We start from the raw sequence: 18,317 nt of genomic DNA on the forward strand, positions 1-18,317 counted from the left end.
CAATTCATCAACTCTCTTTTGCAGAGATCAAAGCAGAAGATTTTGCAGCTTGTGTTGTAAAACATTTTGGTGGAGATCAGGCTTCAGTTGAAATGGAATTTGTGGATTTTCAAAATGATCTGTCTCTCAGATCACTTTCTACAACTGGAAATATTTGGCCTCAAGTCCCCAAAGAAAACTATCCAAATATTATTCAAGTTGCATTGAGGTTGAAAGCTATCCATGTTCAGCTCTACTTACTTGTGTGAAGCATCTTTTTCAAGTATGAAATTCATAAAAAATCGATATTGGAACAGACTGACTAATGAACATTTGGACAACTGCATCAGAATGGCGGCTACAACCTACGCTCCAATCATCAAGAAAGTACTTGATGACCAAAAAGAGTTCCACTGCTCTCATTGAGATGTACATTTCAACTTTTCAGCTATGAGATGAGTAGATTTCAACACTAGAAATGTATCTTTATAGGCAATAAAAGTGTGAAAATTTCATTTTGCGTACCGTACTTTCTAAAGTCTAATATTTCTTGTTAGCTCACTAGGAGATTTATAAATTCTATTCTAGCTCATAGGCTCATAAGTTTGGCGACCATTGGTCTAGAACATCGGGTACGTTCCGGAACACGGTAAGTCGTAAATTATCCCGTGTCATATGATACAGAGAAGGTGAGTTGATGGATTAACAAGAGTCTGAACATTGGGTGCCTTCTGGGAACACGTAGGTGATAAATTATTGTTCCAGTTTCATTGGTAATTGTTCCGTGTCATATGATACAGAGAAGGTGAATTGTTGGTTTAAGGCCCGCCGCAAAGTAGACGCACGCTAATCCACGAAAAGCAACCCACGCCGTGGGATGTTTTGTAAACCATTGCTATAGAACACGCTTGTTTTGTCCGGTGCTCCTGTATGCGGACGTGACCTTTCTCTTAAGGTCATTTGCATACAGTAATGACTTATTTCTGCATGTTGTATAGGTATTATAATCTTTGTAACTTGTGAATCTCTATCTTGAGTTGCTGTCCACTGTTATTTTATTGTATCTCTAGTAGAGTAGTCTTTTTGATGTATTTTTCGTTCGCAGTGTAGCTCTAGTAGAGTAAGCCATTAGCTATATTGTTTTTTGTTTTTTTTTCTCATTGTATTTCTATAGTGGAGCAGAATGATAATACTGCATGCTTAGTTTTCTATTACTCTTAATTTTCACATGTTTTGTATTTTTTTCACGCAGAAATAAAGTCAAATTTATTATTATTATTATTATTATTATTAGAATCATTCATAATCAATCAGCTGACAAGTGGATTATTCATTGCATGTTTAGAGAAGCCTAGCAATGGTTTACAAAACATCCCACGGCGTGGGTTGCTTTTCGTGGATTAGCGTGGGTCTACTTTGCGGCGGGCCTAACAAGAGTGTAGAACATTGGGTACTTTCTGGGAACACGGTAAGAGGTAAATTGTTGCAGTTCCATTGGTAAATTGTTCCATGTCACGTGACTACTGATCACTGGTGCAAAACTACTTGTTCCCATGGAACGCCACTTCGAAATCTTTGGTTCAAGCTTTTGGCGCGCACTTCCTCCAAAGTGTGTCGTTTTCTAGCTGCGTAAATGAACAAACGCTGCAGTACAAACTTACCTTCTAGAAAAGTGTACACTTCTTGACATTACATTGTTGGGTTTACATTAGTCAAGTTTACTTGAATTCAAGTTTTTTTTAACGACCTGGAACAGGTCAGTTGATGGATTGACAAGAGTCTAGAACATTCTAAACTAGAAGTTTGGTAACAGAATGTTTATTTAAGGTAATTAAGGGTTGTTTCCGAGCTTGGGATTTAGCCAAGTTCTAGACTTTAAACAGCTGGAGTCAGAAAATTGGCTTTCCAAAAACGGGGCGTAGTCGCAGTTTTTATTTTCCCATTTCTATAATTGGAAAAGTTTTTCCTTGACGAAATTAAGCATTCCTAAATAATTCAATATAGGTGAAACTTTACACTATTTTCTCTTTATTTTATTTTGTGTTCAATTTTCTAATTTTTCGAAATTTGATTCAAACGTGACTATGACAATAACTGCGACTACGCCCCGTTTCGGAAAGCCAATTTTCTGACTCCAGCTGTTTAAAGTCTAGAACTTAGCCAAATCCCGAGCTAGGAAACCGCCCCTTAGTAGGGTTTACATTGGTCAAGTTAACTTGAATACCGCCAAGGAGGTATTCATTGGAGGTATGTCTATGACATCCTCCATGGTCATAATTATTTCTATCATGATTAGGCCTATAGTGTTTTGTACAGTAAATTAATGAATAAATAAACTCTAATGAATAATTTTGTATCTTGAATCAATGAATGAATAAAAAAAAACTGGGCAAATGGTATTTCTGTTGAACGTTGAATAAATTGCTATCAGAATAATATTCTTCTCTGTTGAACCATAGATAAACAATAGCGTAAGTAGATATCCCATGGTATAGGGAATTTATGTCGCACCTTTTACTGTTATCTCAAGCCGATTACTGTTGATTATTGTGGTTTTTCACTGTTTTGTTGGGGTGAGAGTGTATGAACGGCACAATATGAGAGACTACCAGCGTCACACAGCTTCATGGGAAAGAATTACATGAACTATAGTGAGGTCCACGTTATAATGACAGTATTTGATCAACTTTGGTGTTGCTATCCTTGTCTATTATTCGACAAAGTAGGTAGTACTATCCTTTTCTTGCTCCACTTCTTCTTTAGGTGCCGTCTCCGTTTCGAAGGTTGGCAATCATCAAGGCGATTTTTACTTTTGAGACCGCAGATCGAAATAGGTCATTATTGCTGCATCCAAACCAATCCCGAAGGTTCTTCAGCCATGAGTTTCGTCTCCTTCCTACGGATCTCTTTCCTTGGACTTTCCCCTGCATAATAACTTGAAGCAATTGATATTTTTCTCCTCTCATAACATGTCCCATGTATAGCAGTTTTCTTGTCTTAATTGTCATAATTACTTTTTCCTCCACCTACTATCAAAAGTCTCATTTTACACCCTGGAATCGAATACTAAAGTACTACTTTTCCTCCCATGGGACTAAAAATAATTCGCAGCGGGAAAAGTGATCACTTTTACTCCCAAGGGAGTAAAAATAAACCCATAAGATTAACATGGGAAGAAGTCCGACAACGCCGCGATTGAAGAATGATAATTGCCCATAACAATGAATAATAATTAGCGCGTTGTGCTTGGTTGCACGTCTGCTCACTATAGCAGCCACAGCAGTCACTGTTACCATATTGTCTCGCATATTGTCTGAAGATGTAGTAAAATTATTCATTGTTATAGGTATTGGTGTAGGTGGAGGAAAAATGTTGTGTGCATCACGGGACTAAAGTACTTATTCTCCCTCAGGGAAATTGTCACTGACAACAGTTTCCCTCAGGGAGAAAAAGTTGCACTTTAGTCCCTAGATGCACAAATAACTATTTTTCCTTGCGTATGCGTCTCATCACTTCTACATTGGTCACTCTCTCCACCCATGAAATCCGTAGTATTCTTCAATACATCCATAGCTCAAATGCCTCCAATCTCCTTCAGGGTCCAGGCTTCCATGCCGTAGTACAAAACAGATAACACATAGCACCTCATCATTCTTATCTTCAAATCAAGGTTTTGATCTCAGCAACAGAAAAGCTTCTTCATTCTTGTAAATACACTTCTGGCCTGTTCGACTCTGATTCGTATTTCTTGGGTACTGTCATTGTTTGCATTGATGGTTGTTCCTAGGTATTTATATTCTCTTACTCTCTCAATAGGTTGGTTTTCTACATATACCATAAGATTGTCTTGCGTTGCTTTTCTGATTAGCATGTACTTTGTTTTGTTTATGTTCAGTGACAGCCCATATTCTTTACTTACTGCGACAATTTTATCAAGTAGTGTCTGTAGTTCTTCATGTGTTCCAGCTAAAATAACTGTATCGTCAGCATATCGCAGATTATTTATTGCCGTACCATTGATTTTAATGCCCATGTCTTGGTCAACAAGTGCTTTATCTACTATATCTTCAGAGTAGAGATTGAAGAGGATTGGTGACAGTATACATCCTTGAACCCCTCTCTGTATTTCAATTTCTTTCTTGCTCCACAACGATGCCAAATCTGTTTTTGACAATGTAGAAAGATAATTAATCAAGGCAGAGAATCGGCAACGCTGCTCTCCCATCTCAATCCACTGTCATTATAACGTGGATCTCACTATAGTTCATGTAATTCTTTCCCATGAAGCTGTGTGACACTGGTAGTGTCTCAAATTGTGCCGTTCATACACTCTCACCCCAACAAAACAGTGAAAACCGACAATAATCAACAGTAATCGGCTTTAAATAACAGTAAAAGTTGCGACCTAAATTCCCTACACCATGGGATATCTACTTATGCTATTGTTTCTCTATGGTTCAACACTGAAGAATATTATTCTGATAGCAATTTATTCAACGTTCAACAGAAATACCATTTGCCCAGTTTTTTTTATTCATTCATTGATTCAAGATACACAATTATTCATTAGTGTCTATTTATTCATTAATTTACTGTACAAAACACTATAGGTCTAATCATAATAGAAATAATTATTACCATCGAGGAGGTCATAATCATACCTCCAATGAATACCTCCTTGAACAAGAATGATAGCGGCTTGGGATAACAGTAAAAGTTGCGACATAAACGCCCTATACCATGGGATATCTACTTACGCTATTTTTCCTCTATGGTGTAACCTTGCATAATTTGTTTTCAGGTTTGTGATGAACACGTGTATTAATCTGCCCCATTACGACTATGCAGTGACAGCTATGAGGTTCCAGCCGACCAGATCTCTGGCAGGCGAGAAGCGAAGCTCTACCATGCTGGTCACATCTGGAGAAGATAAAAAGTTCCGGGTGTGGACCTCTGGCAAAATGCTCGTTGGATCTAGAGGCGGTCAGTATAAAAGTCTATAACGTATTTATAGACTTTGGTTAGTATCTTATTCTTCTTCTTCTACTCCTTCTACTCGATCTTCTTCTCCATCTCCTTCTTATATTTCTCTTCCTTCTCCTTGTTCTCCTCTACTTCTCCTTATTTACCTTCTACTTCTTCCTTTATAGATTTCTAATGCTGGCTTTATTATAATTTAAATTTTAATTGAATAATTATTTCCAATATCCAATGAAAGCTTTATAGCTGTCAATTTGACTGTAAGATTTTAGAATCTTGTTTTTTATCAGAATTTTTGACTTCTGTATGTGTAAAGGATGATTTTGTGATGATATTAATAATTCTTTTTGTAATTTGACACTGTTCAGATGTATTTTGTGCATTTTGATGAATAAAGAAATTTTCAATTCAACTAAGGACTAAGGACTTCTGCTACTGCAAATATTACTTTTCTGTAAGTTATGTATTTCTGAATGATTAAATAAATAAATAAATATTGACAGAAGAACTTTAGTGATTGAGGTCCACGTTATAATGGCAGTGGAGAAAGAAAGGAGGAAAGCGTTGCCGATTCTCCGCCTTGCCACTGACTTCTACAGAGTATAGCTGATAATGATTCATCTGATGTAATATTAACTGTCCATTCTTGCTTGAAATAATCTTTCAAATTCAATTTATTAAAAACACACAAAACAAGACAAAACAAAATTACAAAGATTTACGAAACAAATAAAACACAATAAAATGTTACAAAATATAAAAAACCATGGGCTTAGTGTTTGGGTCTATTATAAATATTTTATTTTTCAATGATTAAATAATGAATTTTTATTGTTGGGATTGTGAACAACGCGGGGTAACTTTGAGGGTTTTACAAATATGGAGGACCGAGGAAAAATACATAAAAGCGGATTGACTCACTTGATGCGGTTTTAACGACGACTCGGGGTCTCAGCCAGCTCTGCCGGGAGATAGCACCCTTCTCCTCCTCCTCCTCGGTGATAGACAGAGCTAGGTAGAGAGAGAGAGAGGGGGGGAACTGAAAGATATAAGACGCACTGTACTGATTCAGATTGTATATTTTTTCTCATTAATTGTATTTTTACATTGTTGAGAAACGATTTGACAACGATCTAGAAAACAATAGCGCTATCTGCTTTGTGGAATGATAGACAAGGATAGCAACACCAATGTTAAATCAAATACTGCCATTATATCGTGGACCTCACTATAAGGGGTTCTGCTAAGGTCTGACCTAAGTATGAAATAGCAGAAGTAAATTTGTCGAGCAACGTCTGCTATGTAGTTCTTCGGTCAATATTTGCAGTAGCAGAAGTCTTAGTTCTTTTCATATAGCTTTCATTGAATTTTTGGAATAGTTATTCTTCTTCTACTTCCTCTTAGCCTTTTCCCACTGAGGTGGGGGTCGGCGTTTCGGGTGAGTCGCTTCCAGGAGTCTCGGTCATGGGCTTCGTTTGGTGTTAGTCCCTTCTCTGCAAGATCTTGGGCGACCCCTCTACCTAGTTCCTTCGACATCTAAGTGGTCGCCCAAGATCTTGCAGAGAAGGGACTAACACCAAACGAAGCCCATAACCGAGACTCCTGGAAGCGACTCACCCGAAACGCCGACCCCCACCTCAGTGGGAAAAGGCTAAGGGGAAGTAGAAGAAGAATAACTATTCCAAAAATTCAATGAAAGCTATATGAAAAGAACTAAGACTTCTGCTACTGCAAATATTGACCGAAGAACTACATAGCAGACGTTGCATTCGACAAATTTACTTCTGCTATTTCATACTTAGGTCAATATTTGCAGTAGTATTTTCCCTTCTCTCCACATGTCCGTATCAATGCAGTCTATTTTCTTCGATATTTCTGTAACTTTCATTATGTTTCTTATCATTTCATTTCGGATTCTGCAAATATTGACCGAAGAACTAAATAACAGAGGGAAATTTAAAGAATGAAACTGTCCAAAAACTTTGCCTATTAGTCTAAAATAGATTCAGATCCTAAACTGTATCCTATTACCGGTCTGGGCACAGTGTCATTCTTCAAATCTCCTGCTATTTAGTTCTTCGGTTGATATTTGCAGTAACAGAAGACCTTAGCTCTATTTATACAGCTTTTATTATGTATTTGAAATAATTATTATACAGTAATATTTTTCAAATCAAAATCAAATCAAATCTTTATTTGTCCCAAAAACATAATTACAATGACAAAAATGGTTGTAAATGAAAAAAGTAAAATACCATTAATAGGATTATACATAACTATATTAAAAACGGGAAGTCCCTGCAAGGTTCGAGGAACCTGAGCGCAAAGGCCGAGTGTGCAATGCTTAACAGTACATGAAAATAATAATGGGATATTATTAAGAAATAGGGAAAAGAAAAAGTGAGTGAAAAAGGGAAGAGAAAGAGCAGAGTGAAGGCTTAGGGGAAAGTAAAGAATAGTTGAAATTTTGTTCGATTAATTATAATTAGTGTGTGATTAATGTTGTGTTGCAGAATACACGACAACATGGACCAATGACAGAGTGGGTTTCTACCGCGACAAGGAGGGAGGTGCCGTGGCTTTCTCGTATGATGGGTCAGTGCTGGCCGTTGGCTTTGGAGCCAGTCTTACTGTCTGGGACTCCGACACTGTTGAGATGTCAGCGTCACTCACCAGGGGGCCTGAACCTATCAAGTAATTATACTAGTAGTGAACAGTAGACCTCGCGCAGTTATAAACCGCAGCCTCCTCTTATACTGTCCATCAGAGTAAATCCTGTCTGTATGTCGTGTCGGTGAGATATCGGTGTGAAAACGGCTAATGGCTGTTGGGGTTGGTGTATCAAAAATGCTAACATCAAAAGCTAATCTCCTTCAAGACATCTGGCAACAGGACAGCCCGAGTTCAAAGCAGAGAAAGTTTGAGAGACAATACTATGTTATTTTAATTATTAATTGCATGCGTTATTGCACGCAATCAATAGTTCATTTAATAGTGCATAAAAATTGCATTCAATGAGGCATGCAATGCGGCATACAATTAATAGTGTACACAGCTGCTCATTTTTTACCAAGTTACATTGAGATATTGAATTGCATGCGTCATGGCATGCAATTTATGATCCACTCGACAGCTGATTTATGATGAATAATTCTATAGTCTGATTATTACTCTAATATTGGCGTATGAAGGAGGCTCCTTTTTTCTTTTATATTCAGATTTAAAAAAAAATCAGATTATAGAATTATTAATAATAATTCAGCTGTCGAGTGGATTATTAATTGTGTGGGTTAGGTTAGGGAGATTGGGGAGTCCGATCTCACTAGGCGTCAAATATGCAAAACCGTAGAAACCAATCCGAAATAGTTATTTGTGCAACTAGTGCGCAAAGTGTCAGTTTGCTGCACCGAAAGAAACGTTTACGCCCGAGCCGTAGGCGAGGGCGGAATGGTTTCTTGAGTGCAGCAGAGGAACTTTGCGCACGTATTTCACATTAAGTTTTTCCTACAGTTACCATTGAATATGAAAAGTGGGTAATTATGGGTAAAATTGCCTGAAATCCATCAAATGTTTTTCTGTGTAATTTTATTATTGATAAAAACCTTAATCCTAAAATCCTAAAGTCCTCGTTGTCGTTGGTTATAATATATAATGAATAATAATTAGCGCGTTGTGCTTGGTTGCACCTCTGCTCACTATAGCAGCCACAGCAGTCACTGTTACCAACTTCATTTTGATTTTGCTGCACTGTTGCTCCATATAACCTACTAAGTATTTTGCGTTGCCATGTTGCAAATCTGGAGTGCAGAAAAATTTTTCCCGCACTAGAGCGGAAAAGTGATTCTTTGCATTCTGTAATCAGTGCAGCAATGGCCACTTTTCAACGTAACTGTAGGAAAAAAAACAAAACAATTAATTGCATGAAATTAATAACTGAAAGTAACATGGTATTTTCTCTCGACCTTTCTCTGCTTTCAACTAGAGCTGACCGGTATGACTTGTAGGACATTTTTTTCTTTTGGTGATAGTTTACAACACATGTTCAGTATTGTCGATACGGCTACCCATTCAGCCATTGGCCGCTTCCACACCGATATCTCGCCGACACGACATAATTTACTCTGATGAACAGTATTAGAGGAGGCTGTGGCTTATGACTACGCGAGGTCTACTGTTCACAGAACTACTATAGTGAGGTCCACTTTATAATGGCAGTAAATAAAGATAGAAGAATAGCGATGCCAATTCTCTGCATTAATTAATTATATTTCTACACTGTCAAAAACATTATTGGCATCGTGTTGGACCTAGAAAAGGATAGTACCACCGACTTTGTCGAATGATAGACAAGGAAAGCAAAACCAAAGTTGATCAAATACTGTCATTATAACGTGGACCACACTATAGTGTTTATGTTCTGTCATTGTTGAATGAATAAATAAATAAAATTAATTTTGAATTATATCAGTAACAGTACCGTATTTTTTTGGACGAATTAAAGTTGTGCTCATTGTAGTTGATAATTGAAACACTCGTAGCGCTGATGTAACTGACTGGAGGCCGAAAATAGCAACATTGACAAGACTTATAAAGTTTTACCTAACCTAAAATCACACTTACCTACAAATTCAGCTCCTTAATGCTACCCACACTAAATGCCACCAATTTCTCGTTGCAGTTTCATCGAATTCGAGCAGAAGCCCTACAGCCACATGGTGGTAACGGCCAGCACTAGTACCCTGCAGGTGTGGGACCTGCTCAGTCTGTCAGTGGTCTGGTGTGTCAAGCTGAACGTCACAGCACTAACAGCTGATCCGCTGTCCGAGCACTTTGCCGCGTTCACAGCCGACAATCAGCTGTTTGTGTTCAAGACGGAACAGCGCATGCCCGTCGTCAAAATGGCCGCTACAAACAAAATGGCTGCCGCTGCCAACAACAAGATGGCCGCCGCTGAAGATGGCGGAGAACAAAGGTCTTCTTCTCCTCCTGTCATGGCCGCCATTTTTGTGCCGCGTGGCGGTGAGGATGAGGGGAAGGATGGTGCTGAGGAGGAAGAGGGGAGACTGCCCAGCTGGATGGAAAAGTCCAAGTTGTACTATGTAACTCAGTCACAGGTTAGTATAGATTTATGATGAGGTATTCATCTTCTTCTACTACTACTACTTCTTCTTTTTCTTCTTCTTCTTCTTCTTCTTCTTCATCATCATCTCCTTACAGGCCGGGTCCTGTAGCTTTGCCTATCGGTGGAGCGCCACTAGACTACAATACTACCCAAACAAAAACATCCAACATTATTGAAAATGTATCTTTCCATAAGCAACAGATGCTCTTCTGTATCTTCTCGGAAGCAACGTTTTGCATCCGAAAAGATACACAAGGAGCTTTAATGTATCTTTCATAAGCAACAGATGCTCTTCTGTATCTTCTCAAAAGCAACGTTTTGCATCCGAAAAGATACACAAGGAGCTTTAATGTATCTTTCATAAGCAACAGATGCTCTTCTGTATCTTCTCAAAAGCAACGTTTTGCATCCGAAAAGATACACAAGGAGCTTTAATGTATTTTTCATATGCAACAGATGCTCTTCTGTATCTTCTCAAAAGCAACGTTTTGCATCCGAAAAGATACACAAGGAGCTTTAATGTATCTTTCATAAGCAACAGATGCTCTTCTGTATCTTCTCAAAAGCAACTTGTTGCATCCGAAAAGATACAAAATTAGCTTTAATGTATCTTTCCATAAGCAACAGATGTTCTTTTGTATCTTCTCAAAAGCAACTTCTTGCATCCGAAATTATACACAACACGTATTTTTGGAGTTACATCCTTTTAGCACAACACATTTTTTAATATTGTAATTGTGTTGTAAAAATAACCCTTCTTCACTCACAGATGGGTTACAATTTTTGTTCATCTTCATTTTTTTTCATTCCAGGTGTCTTGAATTTCAGTCGTCATTTAAAGTGATATTCATGCTTTTGAAGTTTTTGTTCATCTTTTGTTAAAATTTCAAATCTTTTGTCATTCTGTTGTATAAATAACCCACCTTCTTCACTCACAGATGGGTTACAATTTTTGTTCATCTTCAATTTTTACTTTCCTTGCCCTATTACCATAGGTAAGGAAAGTATTGCTTTCCAAAAAAATTTAAGGTACCCTAATTCATGTTTTCTATACGTTTTAAGGTCCTGGAGTCTAAAAAAAATATTTTTGGGTGTTGGTCTGTGTGTGTGTGTGTATGTGTGTGTGTATGTCTGTGAACACGATAACTCCATTCCTAATTAACCGATTGACTTGAAATTTTAAACTTAAGGTCCTTGAGGATCCGACAATAAGAAATCCAATAAAATTCAATCCAAGATGGCGGAAAAAATGGCGGATAATTACTAAAAAACCATGTTTTTCACGTTTTTCTCGAAAACGGCTCCAACGATTCTCTTCAAATTTATACCATGGATAGCTATTTATAAGCCCTATCAACTGGCATAAGTCTCATCTCTGGGAAAATCTCAGGAGCTCCGTAATATTCTTGAGAAAAATGGCGGATAATGACTAAAAATCCATGTTTTTCACGGTTTTCTCGAAAACAGCTGCAACGATTTTCTTCAAATTCATACAATAGATAGATATTCATAAGCACTATCAACTGGCATGAGTCTCATTTCTGGAAAAATTCCATGAGCTTCGTAATAATCTTGAGAAAAATGGCTGTTAGTGACTAAAAAACCATGTTTTTCACGGTTTTCTCGAAAACGGCTCTAACGATTTTTTTCAAATTTATACCATGGATAGCTATTCATAAGCCCTATCAAATGACATTAGTTTTTTTCTGGGAAAATTGCAGGAGCTCCTTAATATTCTTGAGAAAAATGGCGTATAATTGCAAAAAACCATGTTTTTCACGATTTTCTCAAAAATAACTTGACCGATTTTTTTTCGAATTCATACCCTGTATAGTTATTTATCAGCTCTATCAACTGGCATAAGTCTCCTTTTTGGGAAACCAATGGAGGGTCCACCCCATCCTTGGGAAATGGACTTAGTAACCTCCTTCTCGTGCATGAGGTAGGCAGGTAGCGTAGTTCATAAAAAGAAACATAGTCGAGATATTTCATCTGTAGAACAACTGTTTTGACGACTTTAAAAAATGACGACTGAAAAAAAATAATCGAATTTTACAATTCACACAAAGAAAAAGTACTCTGAAAACAATTATATATACACATACTGACAGAAGTCTGATCGTAGTTTCAAATATGAGCAAGGAAAGTTGTGTGAGTGTACCACACCAGATTTTTTCATTTCAGGTGTCTTGAATTTGAGTCGTCATTTAAAGTGAGATTCATGCTTTTAAAGATTTTATTCATCTATGTTAAAATTTTGAAGATTTTGTTCATCTTTTGTTAAAATTTTAAAGATTTTGTTCATCTTTTGTTAAAATTTTAAAGATTTTGTTCATCTTTTGTTAAAATTTTAAAGATTTTTTTCATCTTTTGTTGAAATTTTAAATCTTTTGTTTATCTTTTTGTTGAAATTTTAAAGATTTTATTCATCTTTTGTTAAAATTTTAAAGATTTTGTTCATCTTTTGTTAAAATTTTAAAGATTTTGTTCATCTTTTGTTAAAATTTCTGTTGTTCACATTTGTTAAACAGGAATTGTTAGCAATCGACGTGAAATCGTCGACATCCTCGTGGCAGACGCTACCCGCAGTTTCCTTGGACGATAGCGGTCAAGCATTGAGGGGTCCCTATGCTCTGCTCACTGCCAAAAAAGTCAGACAGGAGTCGATGGATGAGGACCTCGTCGAAGATATCAACCAGAGGATGGGCAATTTGGTGGAGCAGTCCACTAGGAAGGTTAGTGAGATGCTAATAATTTGAAATTTTGTATCGAATTATGGTGTTGTGTATCAAGTTGAGATGATACTGTATCATATGCCGAGGATATCGACCAGAGGATGGACAATTTGGTTAGAAGTGAGGGAATTATTTGAAGTTTTTTATCAAATTATGGTGTTGTGTATCAAGTTGAGATGATACTGTATCATATGCCGAGGATATCGACCAGAGGATGGACAATTTGGTTAGAAGTGAGGGAATTATTTGAAGTTTTTATCAAATTATGGTGTTGTGTATCAAGTTGAGATGATACTGTATCATATGCCGAGGATATCGACCAGAGGATTGACAATTTGGTTAGAAGTGAGGGAATTATTTGAAGTTTTTTATCAAATTATGGTGTTGTGTATCAAGTTGAGATGATACTGTATCATATGCCGAGGATATCGACCAGAGGATTGACAATTTGGTTAGAAGTGAGGGAATTATTTGAAGTTTTTTATCAAATTATGGTGTTGTGTATCAAGTTGAGATGATACTGTATCATATGCCGAGGATATCGACCAGAGGATTGACAATTTGGTTAGAAGTGAGGGAATTATTTGAAGTTTTTTATCAAATTATGGTGTTGTGTATCAAGTTGAGATGAGACTGTATCATGTTGTGGTGATACTGTATCATGTGTGGTGATACGGTATCATTTTGTGGTGATACTGTATCGTTTATGGTGGTACCATAGAGAGGAGATAGCATCAGATGATATGCCATGGTTTGTAGGATTCATTCAAAGTTTGGAAGTTTTGTATGAAAGTATGGTGTTGTGTATCAAGTTGAGATGAGACTGTATCATGTTGTGGTGATACTGTAACATTTTGTGGTGATATTGTATCATGTGTGTTGATATCATAGAGAAAAGATAGCATAAGAAGATATCCCATGGTTTGTAGAATTTTCATTCAGAGTTTGGAAGTTTTGTATCAAATTATGGTGTTGTGTATCAAGTTGTGATGATACTGTACCATTTGTGGTACGACTCACTATTTACCAGGTAAAAAGTTCCGCGTCTCATTGGAAGAATTTTGACAGATTCTGTACCAGAAACCAGTTCCAGTTCCAAGTTCCTGCCCCACAGTCGAAGCGTGGTAAATTATCCGACCTGTTACAGTTCCAACTATCCGAGCTCTCATTGGTCGATTGAATGTTGTAGTCTGCTTGCTTCTCTGCGCATGCGCTGATAGCTTGTTTACCATAGCATAGCCATAGAATACATAAGTATCATAGTATCAAAACAAATGAGATACAGTATTATCTCAACTTGATACACAACACCATAATTTGATACAACACTTCCAAACTTTAAATGTCCTCTACAAACCATGGGATATCTTCTTATGCTATCTTTTCTCTATGGTATGACCACCCAATGATACAGTATCAATACAATATGATACAGTATCATCTCAACTTGATACACAACACCATAATTTGATACAACACTTCCAAACTTTAAATGTCCTCTACAAACCATGGGATATCTTCTTATGCTATCTTTTCTCTATGGTATGACCACCCAATGATACACTATCAACACAATATGATACTGTATTAACTCAACTTGATACACAACACGATAATTTGATACAACACTTCCAAACTTTAAAATATGTCCTCTACAAACCATGGGATATCTTCTTATGCTATCTTTTCTCTATGGTATGACCACCCAATGATACAGTATCAACTCAATATGATACTGTATTAACTCAACTTGATACACAACACGATAATTTGATACAACACTTCCAAACTTTAAAATATGTCCTCTACAAACCATGGGATATCTTCTTATGCTATCTTTTCTCTATGGTATGACCACCCAATGATACACTATCAACACAATATGATACTGTATTAACTCAACTTGATACACAACACGATAATTTGATACAACACTTCCAAACTTTAAAATATGTCCTCTACAAACCATGGGATATCTTCTTATGCTATCTTTTCTCTATGGTATGACCACCCAATGATACAGTATCAACACAATATGATACAGTATTATCTCAACTTGATACACAACACCATAATTTGATACAACACTTCCAAACTTTGATTGAATTCTACAAACTATGGGATATCTTGGTTTGCTATCTTTTCTCTATGCTTTTATTCAATCGACTTATTGCTCACAGTTTGAAGTGAAAATTCACTCGATTCAATAGTAGTGAGGTGAATGAAGAATAATTGAAAAACTTTAAATTTCTCTAGATAAATATTATATAATTTATAAAAATCTAAAATAAACTACAACAGAGCACTACAGAACATTATCAAGAAGGCATTGTAGATTTACTAAATTGTTATACAGTATCTAAACTTCATCACTGTAATATTTTATTATCTAGTAGTGTATTCTTCAAATATTAGGTTGAATGAAGTTAGAACTTAGTTGAACTAGTTCAACTTCACTACCAATCGAATTCAGTTTTGTGGTTTCTATTATGAATATTACAAAATTTTACAGAATTTATAAAGTGATAAACATAACCTATTTCTGGACTACTTCTATAAAAATTTGGGAAAGGAACAGTTTTGGGCTTTAAGCCTGTTGTTTCTTTCACAATCATTTAGGCTCAACTCACACTTAGGCGACTCAGGTCGAGAAGAGACTGGACTCTAGTGGAGAGCATGTGTTTCCAAATGGTGACGTCGCGGAGACTAGAATCGACTGGTCTGAGTGTCACCATTTGGAAACACATGCTCTCCACTAGAGTCCAGTCTCTTCTCGACCTGAGTCGCCTAAGTGTGAGTTGAGCCTTACAGTGACTTGAGAATAATATTGTATTAATGAATGTTTTTGATAAATACTACAAAAAATATTGATAAAATATTTGAAATGCATTGTTAAACTTTACCTCAAGTTCAGAATTACATTTATTCTGGAAATTCTTTTGAGAAATAACAATAAATAAATGAACCATTATTTCACATGATTCTCAACAATAGACAATCCAGAAATTTACTAACATTTTCCAGTATGTATAACATTTTTAAAACACTATTATAGCCCGGTTGTACAGAAGCCTGTTGAATTTTAATCTTGATTAAATCCACTAGAACCAATCAGAAAAGACTGCTCTGATGGGTTCTCTTGGAATTAATCACGGTTAGAATTCAACAGACTTTTGTGCAACCGGCAATATAAATTGATAATCTCTCTGAAAACATTTAGTAGACAATACTAGAATGGTATTTGAATTTAAATGAAATAAATAATAGTCTATATTGATAAATAAATAAATTACCTATCCTAGTTGATAACATTAGAAAATTCTTACAAAATCTACTACTAAAACAATAAATATTTTCACAATAAATAAATAAATATAATGATAGTCTTTTCCTCAATCCTTATGGTTAAGTGACTTCAAGACTTGCATGATAACACTTCTTGTGATGAGAATATTCTGAGTAACTGATATTATTCTTCCAGTAACTGATATTATCATGTCAATAACTGATATTATTCTCTCTAACTGATATTCTCTTTTCATTAACTGATATTTTTTGTAACTACCTGATATATTCTCTTGTCACTTACTGATATTATCCTGACAGTAACTGATATTCTCTTGTCAATAACTGATATTATTCTCTCTAACTGATATTCTCTTTTCATTAACTGATATTTTTTGTAACTACCTGATATATTCTCTTGTCACTTACTGATATTATCCTCACAGTAACTGCTTTTTTCTTGTCAATAACTGATATTCTCTTTTCATGAACTGATATTTTTTGTAACTACCTGATATATTCTCTTGTCACTTACTGATATTATCCTCACAGTAACTGATATTTTCTTGTCACTAACTGATATTTCCTTGTCACTAGAATATATTTTTTGTCACTACCTGGTGCTATTAGATCACTAGGTGACATTATTCCATCACAAATGCGGTCTTTTTGTCACTTAACCTGTCACTTGCTATGTTTAAATTATTGTTTTCTCATGAGTCTATAGTTACGACATCTTTTCACTAGGTCGAACTTTCTGTAGCGTAGACAATGCCATTGAGGGATGTGGCGCATATCTTCCACTATCTGAAAATTTAGAAAAAATATTATTAAAATTTCGACTGAGTCAATATTGTAGAACCGTTCCATAGTTGAATAAAAACACACATATGTTGTCAAATTCTGCACAGTTTTATTTTCAGTCAACTTGAAAATGTGACCGGTGTGGTCACGAAACCATGGTTGTGTACCAAATAAAACTCTGAAAAATTTGACAACATATGTGTGTTTTTTATTCAATTATTATTAAAATATTGTTATAATTGATAGAAAATTGTTATTTGAAATTGGTAGGAGAATACAAATGATAGAGAAAATATTGATATTGATTGGAAAAATGTTTAAATTGTGAGAAATATGTCTGAATTGATAGAAAATGTTATAAAATTGGTAGGAAAATACAAATGATAGATAAAATATTGAAATTGATTGGATAAATGAAATTGATACAGTGTCACCACACATGATACAGTATAAATACAATATGATACAGTATCAACATAATAAGTTACAGTATTATCTTGACTTGATACACACACCATAATTTGATACAAAGCTTCCAAACTTTGAATGAATTCTACAAACCATGTGATATCTACTTATGCTATCTTTTCTCTAGGCCAGTAGATATGTGACCACATGTGACTATATTTTACACCTAGTAGATATGGGTCTACATGCACATTATATTATTATCGCTATTCAAATTTTAAAGGGGTTTTCATTATCAAAACCGATTATTGACCGAGCGAAGTGAGGTCTAAGATTCAAGTCGACGGTTTGGCATTTCTCTTAATGTTTAAATGTTTATATATTTATATGTTGCGCATTCACGGTGAAACGCGGTAATAGATTTCCATGAAATTTGACAGGTATGTTCCTTTTTTAATTGCGCGTCGACGTATATACAAGATTTTTGGAAATTTTGCATTTCAAGGATAATATAAAAGGAAAAGGAGCCTCCTTCATACGCCAATATTAGAGAAAAAATCAGACTACAGAATTATTCATCATAAATCAGCTGACAAGTGATTACACAGATGTGTGGAGAAGCCAGTCTATTGCTGTATTTCCATAAGGTCTATAGTTTCAATCAGGTACTTGTGGATGAGTATACTGCGTGAGGTCTACTGTTCACAGAACTACTAGTTATAATTACTGTCAAATAAAAGGTCATTAAATTCAGTATAAATTCTTTACTCGTCATAAATGATACAGTATCAACACAATATGATACAGTATCAACATAATATTTTACAGTATCATCTCAACTTGATACACAACACCATAATTTGATACAAAACCTCCTAACTTTAAATGAATTCTACAAACCATGGGATATCTTCTTATGCTATCTTTTTTCCAAGGTTATACTCACTGCTTCAGGGCTGCTAACAGGTAGCCCAGAGATATTAGTGACAAATAGTGACATTGTC

At 35.7% G+C, this 18,317-nt stretch overlaps 1 protein-coding gene across 1 annotated transcript in view; it reads left to right on the plus strand.

The window, feature by feature from the left end:
• LOC111045704 (WD repeat-containing protein 75) overlaps positions 1–18,317 on the plus strand; it is a 76,935-nt gene that overhangs the window by 25,203 nt on the left and 33,415 nt on the right. The window contains exons 8-11 of the mRNA XM_039440589.1: positions 4,781–4,962; positions 7,473–7,653; positions 9,638–10,073; positions 12,613–12,816. Of these exons, the coding sequence (XP_039296523.1) occupies positions 4,781–4,962; positions 7,473–7,653; positions 9,638–10,073; positions 12,613–12,816 (1,003 nt within the window). The remainder of the gene's footprint in view (positions 1–4,780; positions 4,963–7,472; positions 7,654–9,637; positions 10,074–12,612; positions 12,817–18,317) is intronic.

This window comes from Nilaparvata lugens, chromosome 14, assembly GCF_014356525.2.
Source record: "Nilaparvata lugens isolate BPH chromosome 14, ASM1435652v1, whole genome shotgun sequence".
In the NCBI taxonomy this organism is placed as follows: Eukaryota; Metazoa; Arthropoda; class Insecta; order Hemiptera; family Delphacidae; genus Nilaparvata; species Nilaparvata lugens.